General features: G+C 47.6%; 1 protein-coding gene across 3 annotated transcripts in view; it reads right to left on the reverse strand.

The window, feature by feature from the left end:
• Nucleotides 1-238: 238 nt before the first annotated feature.
• The window catches only part of KMT2D (lysine methyltransferase 2D), a 120,946-nt gene continuing 108,698 nt past the window's right edge, over nt 239-12,486 (reverse strand). For all 3 annotated transcript variants that reach the window (XM_060252584.1, XM_060252586.1, XM_060252585.1), the window contains 3 exons: nt 12,234-12,307; nt 4,791-4,899; nt 239-3,383 (listed from right to left, as the gene is read on the reverse strand). In XM_060252584.1, the coding sequence (XP_060108567.1) occupies nt 3,291-3,383; nt 4,791-4,899; nt 12,234-12,307 (276 nt within the window). In that variant the 3' untranslated portion in view covers nt 239-3,290. The remainder of the gene's footprint in view (nt 3,384-4,790; nt 4,900-12,233; nt 12,308-12,486) is intronic.

Below are 12,486 nucleotides of genomic sequence, written 5' to 3' on the forward strand. Positions count from 1 at the left end.
TTCTTTTAAGAATTTCCTTAGAAAAAGCAAAATTGGGAATAACTTCTGCCTTTTATGGTATGTTATGTACATTTCAGAAGTGCATTCAATACAAAACATGCCACATATGGTTTTTTGTTTGCTTTTATTGGAGGGCTTTTTTGGTAAAGGAATAGGTCTGTTTCAGACTCTTTGCCCTTATCACAGAGACAACTTCGCTACATAGAAATCGCACAAAAATAAAACCACAAAACACAAATTATAATTCCTCACAAAGTCCACACTTTATTTTTAAAAAAGTGATTATTTTGGGATCATAAAAGGGTTAAAACTTAATATATATAATATGTGCAACTGTAAACAGAAGTATGGGACAAGGCGTCAAATGCGATTATACAGGCAGAGAACTTTAAAAAAGTTTTAGCTTCAAGACCGGGTTATAGTTTATATAAAAATTAAAAACTGTATAGTCTTTCTTCCATCAGCTAAAATCTACAGGATTATCTTAAACTCTAACCGTCATCCAAAAAAATCTTGACAATCTATTATATTCAGACACTTTATCATTTTTTTAAAATCTCTCTCAAGCTTTTAAACCTTTGTAGCAATTTTTTAAAATTTATTTTTTTTTACAACTTTACAGCCTTCCAAATTTATGGACACAAATCCAAAGAGACCAAAAAAAAAAGTATACTGGCTTTTAACTCAAACCTTTATCTTAATACAATGTCCAGTGGTATTGTTACTGATAAAAACTTTTTTTAATCTTCTCTCTACACAAATGCCATCTTATTTACAATTTTAATTACTTTTACTTTTTTTTTTAATAATTTGCCATTATTTCCTCCCCCCGCCCCCTTCCCTAGCACACACATGGTTTTTAACCATCGTAGCTTGGAACGGTTCACAGAAGCAGCTTTTAAACTGAAGAACGCGGTTTCCCTCCTCTTGCCAACAAGTTCAAAAAAGAAGCACACCCTTGTGTGCTAACCCTGATTTTTTATGCCCCACCATGAAAGATAAAACCTTATCGCCACCCTCTCTCACAATCCTCCTCCCCCCCTTGTTTGTTCAATCAGGTGAGAAAATGCATTGCGGCTTGCCAGATCTCTTAACTGTGGCAGGCGTGCTGGTAGATGTGTGTGTGTTTAAAGGAGGGAGGGGAAATGGTGCAATTGTGCGTTAAAAGATCTCAACTGTACAATGTTAGTCAAGAGAGCCTTATTTCCCGCCATCTCCCCAATAGGTTCAATGATACAGCAGTCTCCTAAAATTATGTTCAACAGCAAGGGAAGACTGTATTTGTGTTTTGTTGTGATGGGGGGAGAGTTTGTCCTGTATAATGCCCACGTTTTGCCATCTCTTAATTCATACGGAATCTCCCTACACTGGAGATGCTGCTGGGCAAATGGCTCTTAAGATACTGGTTATAAATTGATTTTTTTTTTTTTTGCAAAAAGAAAATATATATATCTATATACACACACACACACCTAGAAAGCATAAAAATGGATTCTTTACACATTTCCCTTCCCACCCAAGATTCTGTCAATGAACAAGTCACCCTTCTGCTTGCCTTCCTGCCTGGTGGGGGTAGGGTGGTGGTGGTGGTGGGGGCTCTCCAGAGATCCACCCAGCAGTCTATAAAACCCTGCAGCCAGGGCATTCTTCCCCATGCTAGTTCAAATATATACACAATATATATAAATAGATAAATAATCCCAAAACTCTGCAATGTGCCAACGTCTCTCTTTCTCACACACGCACGTGTAGTGCACACAAACATATGAGAGCCTTCAGAGCAGCAGGTTGGATCATGGGAAATTGTGGAGTGAGAACTAGGACTCTCAGGAGTGGGGCCTAGGGCCAAAAGTGGATGACTGTCCACATCAAAGCTGACCACTAGCCATCAACTCCATTAGTCAAATGCAGGCTACCCTCTCTGCAGTCAGTGTAAGCTACACTGGAGAAACTGAATGGGAGGAGGGTGCTGGTACCTGGTGATCAGCAGCTCTTGGTTCCCCCACTCATTGGCACATTCCAAATACCCCCGTTATGTCTTGCAGAGGGATCTGCCCTTCAGTGTGGTGGAAGAGAGAGCCCTTAATGGCTCATTTCAGCAATCCAGTCAGGAAGGCTTTTGAGAGACCGAATTGTGCTTGTCAGGATGGTGGGGAGGGGAGGACAATCCCAACAAAACAGCCCCCACCTCCACACGGAACCTGTTCCCATGTCTGCCAGGGCAGCGCAGCTGTGGCTCTCCATGTTCAAGGAAGAGGTTTTTTAAAAAAGCAGAAGGGTGGCACAGCGAGGGGCTCACATTAGAAAAAAACCAAAAAACAAAATCTAACACTTCAAATGAGGTAGGTTCAAGTGCGGACGCTCCTTGCGCTTGGAAGATGGGGAAGGGTGGGCAGGAGGAAGGGAAGGTCCATTTCCAGCTTCAGCAGGCCAGAGCCTGCTGTTCACTAGAAGTATTTTCCCCCTAAAAGCGAGCGCACAAACACACGCACATACACACTCACACCCCCTTTTCAAATCCAACACCTAAATGTATACAAAATCCAGAGCTGGGGAGTTCTGGAAGGTGGATTGTCAAGCTAATGAGTCTCTTTGAAGCCTCTTGTTACCTTGGTAAATTAGCAAGCAATAGATATTAAGTTTTATTTTAAAAATCAGCTGTCTCTCACACTTGCGCGCGCGCACACATACACACAAGAAATTCCCCAAACACACAGAAAAAGTTACAAACTCTCCCCTGGGGATCCAATAGCCATGCCACAGTTCCCTTCCCCCAGCTCTGCTAGACAGAATGCCCCCGATCTCCTCCCAGTATATTTCTGAAGTCCATTATTTACAGGTGCACAGGGGTGGAAGGTTTCCCCATTACGGCCTCAAAAGAAAAATACTAAAAGAAAACCCTGAGTTGCCAGTTTATCACTTCCCCACCCCAGATGGGGCTTGCTAGTGGCTGCTGCCTTCTGCTGGGGAAAAGCAGATTGACTTTGTGTGGAAGAGGAGGCAGCTGAGCCTGACAGCCAGAACAGCTGGCTTGATATAATTCCATAACCAAGGTTGGCAGCGCAGTGGCAGATACGCTGACGTCACCCAAGCACTTTGGTGTCCCAGCTGCTCCACCAGCATGTTGGGGTGGTAGATTCCAATCATGCTGTCCTGGGTTGATTCTCTGTCCTACAGGAGGGTTGGGAGATCTGGTAGAACAGGCCTCTCTCTCTGCAGAGCCTCCTGTGCCGTTTGTGCTAAGCAGTCAGGGTGCTCCCTCCCCACCATGTTTGAAGAGCCTCTTCGGGCTAATTCATCCATTTCCTGCAGTTCCAGGCTCCACAATGGCACGGGATCTTGTGCTGATCATCTTCAAAGTCAAATTGGTAGTCATAAGTTAGCTAGAGAGAAAGCATGGCAAAAAAGAAAAATTAGCTTCACCACACTTCTAATGAGTAAAGAACATTTTTCCCACTCAGTGCCTGCCTTTAGTTTATTATTCCACCTTTCAACTTTAATTGCTTAGCCCCAAGACGGCTGAAAACTGTTGCTTCAGTTTAAAAAACAAAAACAATGTATTTGAATTCTCATGCTGCTCTTAGGCTAATAATGTAACCACAAAAGAATAGTAGTATGGACTGCTCTCAAAAAGAGCACATATCTCTATGCCTGAATTATTTGCTCACATGGTGGCCTAGAAGTCTACACCACCCCACTCTCAGGGTGCCTCTGTCTATCAGGCAGAAAGAGTATCTGTTCATAGAACCAGAACAAAAGAATGCTGGAATAACCTCTCAAGAGTTCACACAACATGAGCCAATGTACACAAAAATGTGAATAGGGCACAGATAACAGATATACTTAGATAAGCCTTTTTGTCTGGCTTTAATTCATGGGAGTGGAGCATGTGATTCTCTTGAAGCAGGAGCAAAAATGAGCATTTGCCAGTATTTCAGTTTTACCAGCTTCCTAAGGTTTTGCAGAGATGCTGAACACATACTGTTCATTGGGATTACGTAAATTCTTGTGACTGATGTGTTCTTGCTGTGTTTCTATATGGGTTTAGCTCTCTTTGCTGCTCATATTTTCTCACTTGCACTGTGCATGCACATACAGCACAATTTTGAAGTAGCCCAATAAATATCAGAATGCACCCCCACAAAAACTAGGGCAAGACAGGGAAGCTGGAATACTTCTCTTCCAGCTTACTTGACTGTGCAGGAAAAGAGCTAGAAGTAGCTACAAAGCTTTTGGCTGATACTGATCCAAGTGTAACTCTTGTTATGGCAAGATCTTTATCTATGGTTTTTAATGACTTTTTTCTTAATGGCATATTTTATACTTCGTACTTAATATTTCTGGTTACTTGGTTATCTTTTATGTTACTGGATATATTACTCTCACAGAGTTCTTCCTTGGGTGTGCTGCAGCATCATGGGGAAAGATATGCCAGATACACAAAAAGAATAAAATAAGAAAGCGGGAAACTGCAAGATTAAGGCAATATCATACTAAAGGTACTGAAGGAGGAGACACAGATCATTTCCTTGCTACAACTCCTTTTTCTTTCAGCTTGCCTGGGATAAGAATAAGTGCCAATCTCCATGATCAGGGATTTACAAATGTTAAACCAGGAGAGGCTAAGATGTTTTTCCTCATTTCGAAGAACCTCCTAAGGGCAAAGACATGGTTACAATTTTAAAATTGTTCCACAGGTGTTTTCTTCACAGGCTAGGGATTATGCACATTTATAGTGCCTTGCTCTCTGAGTTGTGCAGCCCCCCCCCCCCGAACAATCCAGCACCCACCTCCTCTCCTTTGGGTATTCTTCGACTTGAGATGATTATAATCTTGTCCTCCTTGTCAAAAGTTACAACCTCAGCCACACAGTTGGGTGCACAGGAGTGGTTTATGTATCTGTGGGAAGCAGGAGGAAGAGGGAGAAGCAGAAGAACATTAGAGTCAGGTAGGCTGAAAGAACACCAGACCCTTTCTTCCCAAGGGACCCAATTTTAGGGAAGCTGCCCCAAGGGCTCAACAATATTGTAATACATAATTCTTGGGAGTGGCTTTGCAGTTTGGGAAAGGAGGGTGGCAGGCATCAGGATTCCTGGATTCTATTCTTAACCTCACAGGAGAACAAAGAATGTAGTAGGTCAAAGTACGACCAGGGTAGTGGTCAGGAGGAATCAGGACTTCTGGATCATATTTCTAGCTCTGAAAAGGGGACTCTGGAACTAGCGAGGAAACACCCGATGCAGCATTTTTCAGACTTCTGGCATTGAAATGGAAGGGGCTGCATGAAAGCAGCAATTCATTACTTTACTAAACTGGACTTCAGAGTCCCCAAGTCTGTTCTCCACTTGTAACATGGAAGCTAGGTGGGTGGCCTTGGACCAGATGCATATCCTCAACCTGACCAACCTCATGGGGTTGTTGTGAACATGGAACAGAGAAGAGGGGAATGATGCAACCAGTTTGTGTGTGTGTGTATGGGGGGGATCGCTAATGAAATGAGTGAATGGCTGAGACTCCTAACTGTGTCTGCTCCTGGAAGGAAGGAAGGCATCTGTGCATGTACCACTGGGGGTGGGGGCACTGGGTCAGAGGGGTTACCTGAGGCAGTGGTGGGGAGAGCCCCTGCAGGGGGTAGACTCAAAGTATTTCTGGGGGGCTTGCCTATGGGACATGCTGGTATGCAGGGAAAGCACATGGCAGTGAGTACTTGCCTGTCATTGGCACAAGTCTCTGCCAGGGGGTGGGATGGGAGAGGAGAATGGGGCTCTCCCAAGCTGCCCTTCCCTGCCCCCACCGTCCCATGCAATGGCATCTGCCCCAGGATTGCTCCCTCCATTGACTCAAAGTGCCCCTCCCCTCCCCTCATGCTGCCCCCACCTCGCTTCGAGGCCATGCTGCAGTGGAATTGCCATGGACATGGTCTTGCAAGCAGCCAGCTACACTTTTCCTCCTCCGCTGCAGTGTGACTTGGCCATTAGGGAGACAACTAGTGGCACCAAGGTTGCACAGCAGACATCCACTGCAGCACAGGCACAGCTCAGGATTGCTCTGCCCATCTCTTAAAGCTAAACCCATGAATCCCCTATGAAACAAGTGAAACAAAAGTCTGCTTTTATATAAAAAAGATGAACTAAGGGAGAAAATCTTATGCTTGCAGACTGCAGCGTAGCTGCTAGGCTGCATGAGCAGAGTTTGCTTCCCTGGATGGGAAGAGTCAGGGGGCGCCCGTTTCGGTGCGCAGAGAAAAAGGCAGGATCTGACAGTCTAACTGTCAGATCTGTGCTCCTCGTCGGCTCCTTCGTCTTGGCAGACGATCGGCTGAGGCTTTTGTTTTTGGTTGGACGTCGGGGTTTGTTGGGGCAGTCGACTGGGCAGCGGCGGGTGAAGCATTGGCTGGAGCGTCGGCTGCAGTGCTGTGGGCTGGCGGTGGCATCGGAGGCGGTGGAGGACGTGGCATTGTCCTTCTTGTTGGCTGAGTCTGCCTAGGGTTTGGGGTATGCTGGGGTAGGGGTTGGTCTTTCCCCTTTTAATTTTTGAGGGTGTGGGCCTGTGGGGCAACCTGGGTTTTTTATTATTGCCCTTGAGGTTGGCAGGTGACCATTTTGGAGAGCCTCCCCCTCCATTTTTCTCCTACTGGAGACATTTGTGTGCAGCAGAGGCTTTTGTGGCCATTTTGAGTTCCCTTTCTTCTTCCAGGGGGAAGCCATTTTAGAGTGGAGCTGCAGGAGGCCATTTTGTGGTCTTGTGCTTGCTATTTAGATGGCTGGTGGAAAAGGGTCGGGCAAGCCCAAAGGAAAAAAACCAGCGCCTAAGGCACCCAAGGCTCCTGCGAAAAGGCCACCACCGCCGTTCCGTTATCCTCTTCTCATGAGAAGGGTGATATGGTGGTTGATTCCAATATTGCTTGTAGATTGAGAGCATTGGAACAGACAGCGGGCATCCTTTCTCCAGGTAGGGAGGATAGTATGAGGCAATCTAAGATGGGTAAGTGGATGAGCATTCTCACCAGGCTGTCTATTCTTGAGGGCAGGTCTGGTGGAGTCGTGCCTGGCAGGGATGCTGGCCTTTGCGGTCCGGATGTAGGTTTGATGGCGGCTGGAGCATCAGGGGTCGGTTTGCCATTGGTTCCTGCTGGATTCGGATGGAGGTCGGGTGATAATTTACAGGCGGGGCCTGGGCAGGTTTGGCCATGGGGAGCATGGGGGCCTGCTTCGGCGGCCGGGCAGGGCGCTTCCATGTCAAGCACGGGGCACCTGCCTCCTCTGCATTGGGCGCGTTTCAGAATTGGACTTGGCCATGTGGGCAAGGCATTCCTAGTGTGTACCCCGGCGCAGGGCATCCTGGCATGGCTGTTTCCTTTATGGGGGCACCCTCAACATATGAGATGGTGCCTTTTGCTGCTTTGCCGTTTGGGGAGGTTGCCTTGCCGCTGGGGGACCACTTGCTTCCCGCTACTAGGGAAAAAATATTAAAAGGGGAGTACGTGGATATTTTTTCTCTTCTCTTTCGGGAGGTTGAGAAAAAAGACAAGGAATAATTGGATGAGAAAGAGAAGGAAAAATTGAAAAAACGGAAGGTGGACAGGACCTGGGCTAATTGGCTTCCTGGGTTCTGTATTTATGCCAGGGTGATGGCGAGGGCGCAGCCGTGGCGGGCACCATCCCTGTTCCAGTATTTGGACATAATTTATAAAGGCTATATGGCCTTTAGTGGACCAGCCTGGTTACAATATGACCAGGAATTTAGGATGAGGGCTGCCCTGTATCCATCCCTTCAGTGGGATCAGATCCATCAGCAGCTTTGGCTGCAGGTTATGTCCCCGGCTAGGCCCAATCTGGGTGATCGCTCTGATAGTGGTCACTTGGTGAGTAGGTCATCCACATCCACTGCTGGTTCATCAGGATCTCCCCGCGGTGCAGTGGGGCAGGCGGTTCAACCCCGCATGCTCTGCTGGGAATTTGGATCCCTTGGGGTATGTAATAGGAAGGCGTGCCAGTTCAAGCACGAGTGCCCCATGTGTGGTGGTTCCCACTCATTTGACAGCTGCCATAGAGCCCGTGGGCGTAAAAATACGAAGAAGCCTGGCGGGAGCGGAGGTGCCTTTCCAGCTAAGAAACAGGCCAAGCCCGATAAGGGTGGGACCTCTTGAGCAGTGGCTGTCGAGGTACCCTCGAAGAGTTGATAGTTTGTATTTGTTAGAAGGTTTTAAAGTTGGGTTTAGGGTCCCTTTTCAGGGTCCTCAAGTTCTGTTTATGTCAGGAAACCTTAAGTCAGTTCAGGGCTTGGAGCAGGTTGTTAGGGACAAGATTGCAAAAGAGCTGGCTGAGGGAAGGATACTGGGTCCTTTTTCACATCCTCCAGTGAGTACTCTTAGAGTCTCACCTTTGGGTGTGGTGCCTAAAAAGGCCTGGTGAATTTCGTTTGATTCACCATTTGTCTTTTCCTAAGGGGAAGTCCGTGAATGATGGGATCCCGGAGCACTTATGCTCTGTTAGGTACACCAGCTTTGACCAGGCTATTGCCATGGTGAGGCGTTGCAGGGTGGGGGCAGAATTGGCAAAATGCAACATTAAGTCTGCATTTCGCCTTTTACCTGTCCATCCCGATGATTTTGAACTTCTAGGGTTTTCTTTTGAGAGTCAATTTTACATGGATAGAGCATTGCCAATGGGCTGCTCTGTGTTATGTTCGGCTTTCGAGCATTTCAGCACATTTTTGGAATGGGCTGTGCGGGAGAAAGTGGGTTTGCAGGATGTCGTTCATTATTTGGATTACTACCTTTTTTGTGGGTCCTGAGGCAACTGGGCATTGTGGGCAGTTGCTGTCTGGTTTTGTTGAGCTGGCGGTGGAGCTTGGGGTTCCTTTAGCGCCTGAGAAAACTGAAGGTCCGGCCCAGAGGTTGATCTTTTTGGGGATTGAGATTGACACTACTGCGCAGTTGTCTAGGGTGCCTCTTCAGAAAATAGTGGCGCTGAGGGCTAGGATTTCTACCTTTCTTCTTAAAAGGAAGGTTACTTTGTTGGAGTTGCAGCAGCTAGTTGGGCACCTCAACTTTGCTTGCAAAGTGGTTGCTCCTGGGAGGGCTTTTCTTAGAAGGCTGTGCGATGCTATGGCAGGGTTACGCTTGCCTCAGCATAGAGTCACCTGCTGCAGCATGAGGGATGATTTGAGGGTTTGGCAGGAATTTTTGGAGTCCTTTAATGGAGTCTCTTTTTGGAGGGGCGACATGAGGCTCAAAGCTGAGCTTCAGGTCATGTCTGATGCTGCTGGTTCCTTGGGTTTTGGAGTCTATTTCCGTGGACATTGGTGCGTGGATAGTTGGCCTGACTCCTGAGTAAAGGTTGGTGTGAACCGGGATCTTACGTTTCTCGAGTTCTTTCCTATTTTAGTTGCGGTTTGGCTATGGGGGAAGGATATGGCCAATCACACTCTCCATTTTTGGTGTGATAATATGGCGGTGGTCAATGTCATTAATTCCCTTTCATTCAAATCTGGCCAGGTTATGAGATTGGTGAAGGCCTTCACTCTGCACTGTTTGCTGCTTAACATTTTGTTTTTAGCCAAGCATGTTCCTGGGGTGAGTAATGGGGTGGCTGACACTCTATCTCGTAAACAGATGGGGAGGTTTCGTCAGCTGGCCCCAGATGCCGACAGAGAGGCGGTGCCATTGCCCCAGGAGCTATGGCTGTTTGGAGAGCCGAGGCCTGCAGAGCGATAGGTCTAGCCATTGTGCCGAGCACCAGGAAGTCTTACGAACGGGCTGTGTGGCAGTTTGAAGACTTTAGGGCTGAGGTAGGGTATTGCAGGGTTTGGCCCCTCCCGGTGGAGCATTTGCTCCATTACTGTGTTTTGCTGCGAGGTAAAGGGTTGGCCGTGAGATCCATTAGGGGGCGCCTGTCTGCATTGGCTTTTGTCAGTAAGGTGCTGGGTTATAGGGAAGAAACAGCTGACTTTCGTATTCGAAAGATGCTGGAGGGGTGGGCCAGAGAGGCCGGTCCCAGGGTTGATACGCGGAATCCTGTGTCTCCTTTGATTCTGCGGTGTTTGAAGAGGGTTTGGGACGTGGTGTGTGCTTCGTCATTTGAAGCATGTTTGTTTTATGCTGCGTCTTTGGTAGCTTTTTGGGGGGCTCTTAGAGTAAGTGAGCTGGTGGCACAGTCTAGAAACGATGTTTCTGGTAAGGCTCTGTTGTTAAGGGATCTGCAGCTATTTGCGGGTAAGGCAGTCATCACTGTCCGTCGCTCTAAGACGGATCAGTTGCAGAAGGGTACGGTGCTCGAGTTGGGTAGTTATTCAGAGCTTGAGCTGTGTCCAGTTACTGCATTGGCTGCTTATTTGGCAGTTAGGGGGCCCATGAAGGGGTTTTTGTTTATACATTCGAATGGTAGCCCGTTGACGAAGCATCAGTTTTGGGCAGTAACATCATGGGCTTTGGGTGAGTTGGGGTTGTCTGGGGTGCGGTTTGGGACCCACTCCTTTAAAATTGGGGCAGCCTCAACAGCAGCTGTCATGGGGTATCCTTCCACTTCCATTCAGAGATTGGGCAGGTGGCGTTCCTCGGCCTATAAGGCTTACGTGTGACCTTATATTAGGCCGTGAGTGACTTGGTGTCTGTTTATTGTTGGTTCTGTTCTTGTTTAACTGTTTTTTCTCTTTAGATGCTGTTGTTCCTGGCCAGAGGAGCCGAGTTCTCTTATGCGGCCATAGCCACGTGTTTTGGGCCGCTCATCAGGCTCGGAGAACTGCGGTTGGCTCTCAGCTGGGACTCAGCCAGCATGTGTGTATCGAATGGCGGGGGCACCGGGGGCCTTCAGTGGCCGGGCCTGCTGCCTTTGTTGTTTAAAGATTGTGTGGGTCCTCCTCCTCAGGTTTTAATTGTTCACCTGGGAGGTAATGATCTGGGACTCTTAAAGGGCAAGGCCTTAGTTTGGCAGGCCCAGGATGATTTCCACCACATTCGGGAGCGATGGCCTGGGACCACCATAATTTGGTTAGCTATGCTGCCCCGCCTGGTGTGGTGTTGTGCTTGGGACCCTGCAGCCATAGAAAGGGCCCGGTATAAGGCTAATAAGGAGATCAGGAAGGTGCTGGAAAAGGGGTTGGGCCACTATTTGCCCCATCCAGACATTTTGTTGAAATTTCCTGACCTCTACAGAGGGGATGGGGTCCATCTCTCAGAAAAGGGTAATATGCTTTTCCTGAGAGATTTTCAGCAAGGTGCGGGTGGTGTTCGGCCTGCCGGTGGGCGCTAAGCCCTAAGTAAAGACTTGGCCTTAGTAGTGGCAGGTTTTTGGGGTTTAGGACACTATGTGGCTAGGGGAGGACTGTGAAGCATCCCCCTTTTGGGGAATTTGGGGTCTGGCATGATCAGCCTTCGGGTTTGAAGACCCGGGTTTGGAGAATGCAGACTGTCCAGGAGGCTCGGCTAGAGGGTGCCTTTCTGGTGAGACGTGCGTCTGGGTTTGGGCCCTCTGGTGCGTGCCTCCCTGGCTGGGCCTGCCTGGAGAGAGCTGAGTAACACTCAGCTCCGGCTGGGGGGCTGGGTCTCTCGCCCGTTAATGGCAGGGGAGCGGTCGCGGTGACCCCTAGCCCTGGCCAGGCCGCTGGTGGGGTACCCTTGCTGTTTATTAGAATATTGAATAAAGTGGCCCAATTTTATACCAATACTCTATGTCTGACTCTTTATTCCATCCTTGGGGAGCAAATGCCTGCTCTATTGCAGACTAACTGTACCCCTTATAATGCTTGGCCTCCAAAAAACAAAGGGGTAAATGCCATATTAAATTGTCTGTGGTAATCATGTCCTTTGTATTTTTTGGGGGTGGGTGAATTCAGAGCATGCCTATAAAAAGTCACACTGCCCTACAAGAAAAAGTGGAGGAGGAAGACCAGAGCAATTATAAGTTATTCTTATGGCTGCAGCTCTTGGCTGATGGGCTGTTGCAGCTATTTTCCTGGGGAGGCAATATAAAGCATGTAAAAGCCCACTGGTCTTAAACACAGCTCTCATCTGAACTGTGACTTTGGTCATCAAAGAGGTCATCTTGTTTACAGTGTCCTTGCATATCTACATTGATTGCTAAAAACAGAAATTGGTTATTTCACAATTGCCCCCTTTGTGGGCTGCATGAAACAAACAATAAGGGTAGTATAAAGGCCCTACTTAGATGCAAATAATTAGTTTTGAAAAATAAATCAGCAAAACCTTTGGATACACACAGAGCCTTACTTACCTAGCAGGGCCACCTGTTAGTGTGGCATCAATAACATGCTCATTGTTTATACGGAACATGTAGATCCCTCGGTTCTGGAAGGGCCAAAGAAGGAAAGAGAGAGCAGAAACATTCATCAGCCTCAGTCTCTCTCACACACATACCAAACCTCAACCAAAAGCAGCGTCTTGTACATCACAATCAGTACCACTGCTCTGGTGCAGGATCCCTCTCTCCTTCCCTTCCAAGTTGGACACCCCAATCCACTTAATCA

The sequence above is a fragment of the Heteronotia binoei genome, chromosome 13 (assembly GCF_032191835.1).
Source record: "Heteronotia binoei isolate CCM8104 ecotype False Entrance Well chromosome 13, APGP_CSIRO_Hbin_v1, whole genome shotgun sequence".
Classification (NCBI taxonomy): Eukaryota; Metazoa; Chordata; class Lepidosauria; order Squamata; family Gekkonidae; genus Heteronotia; species Heteronotia binoei.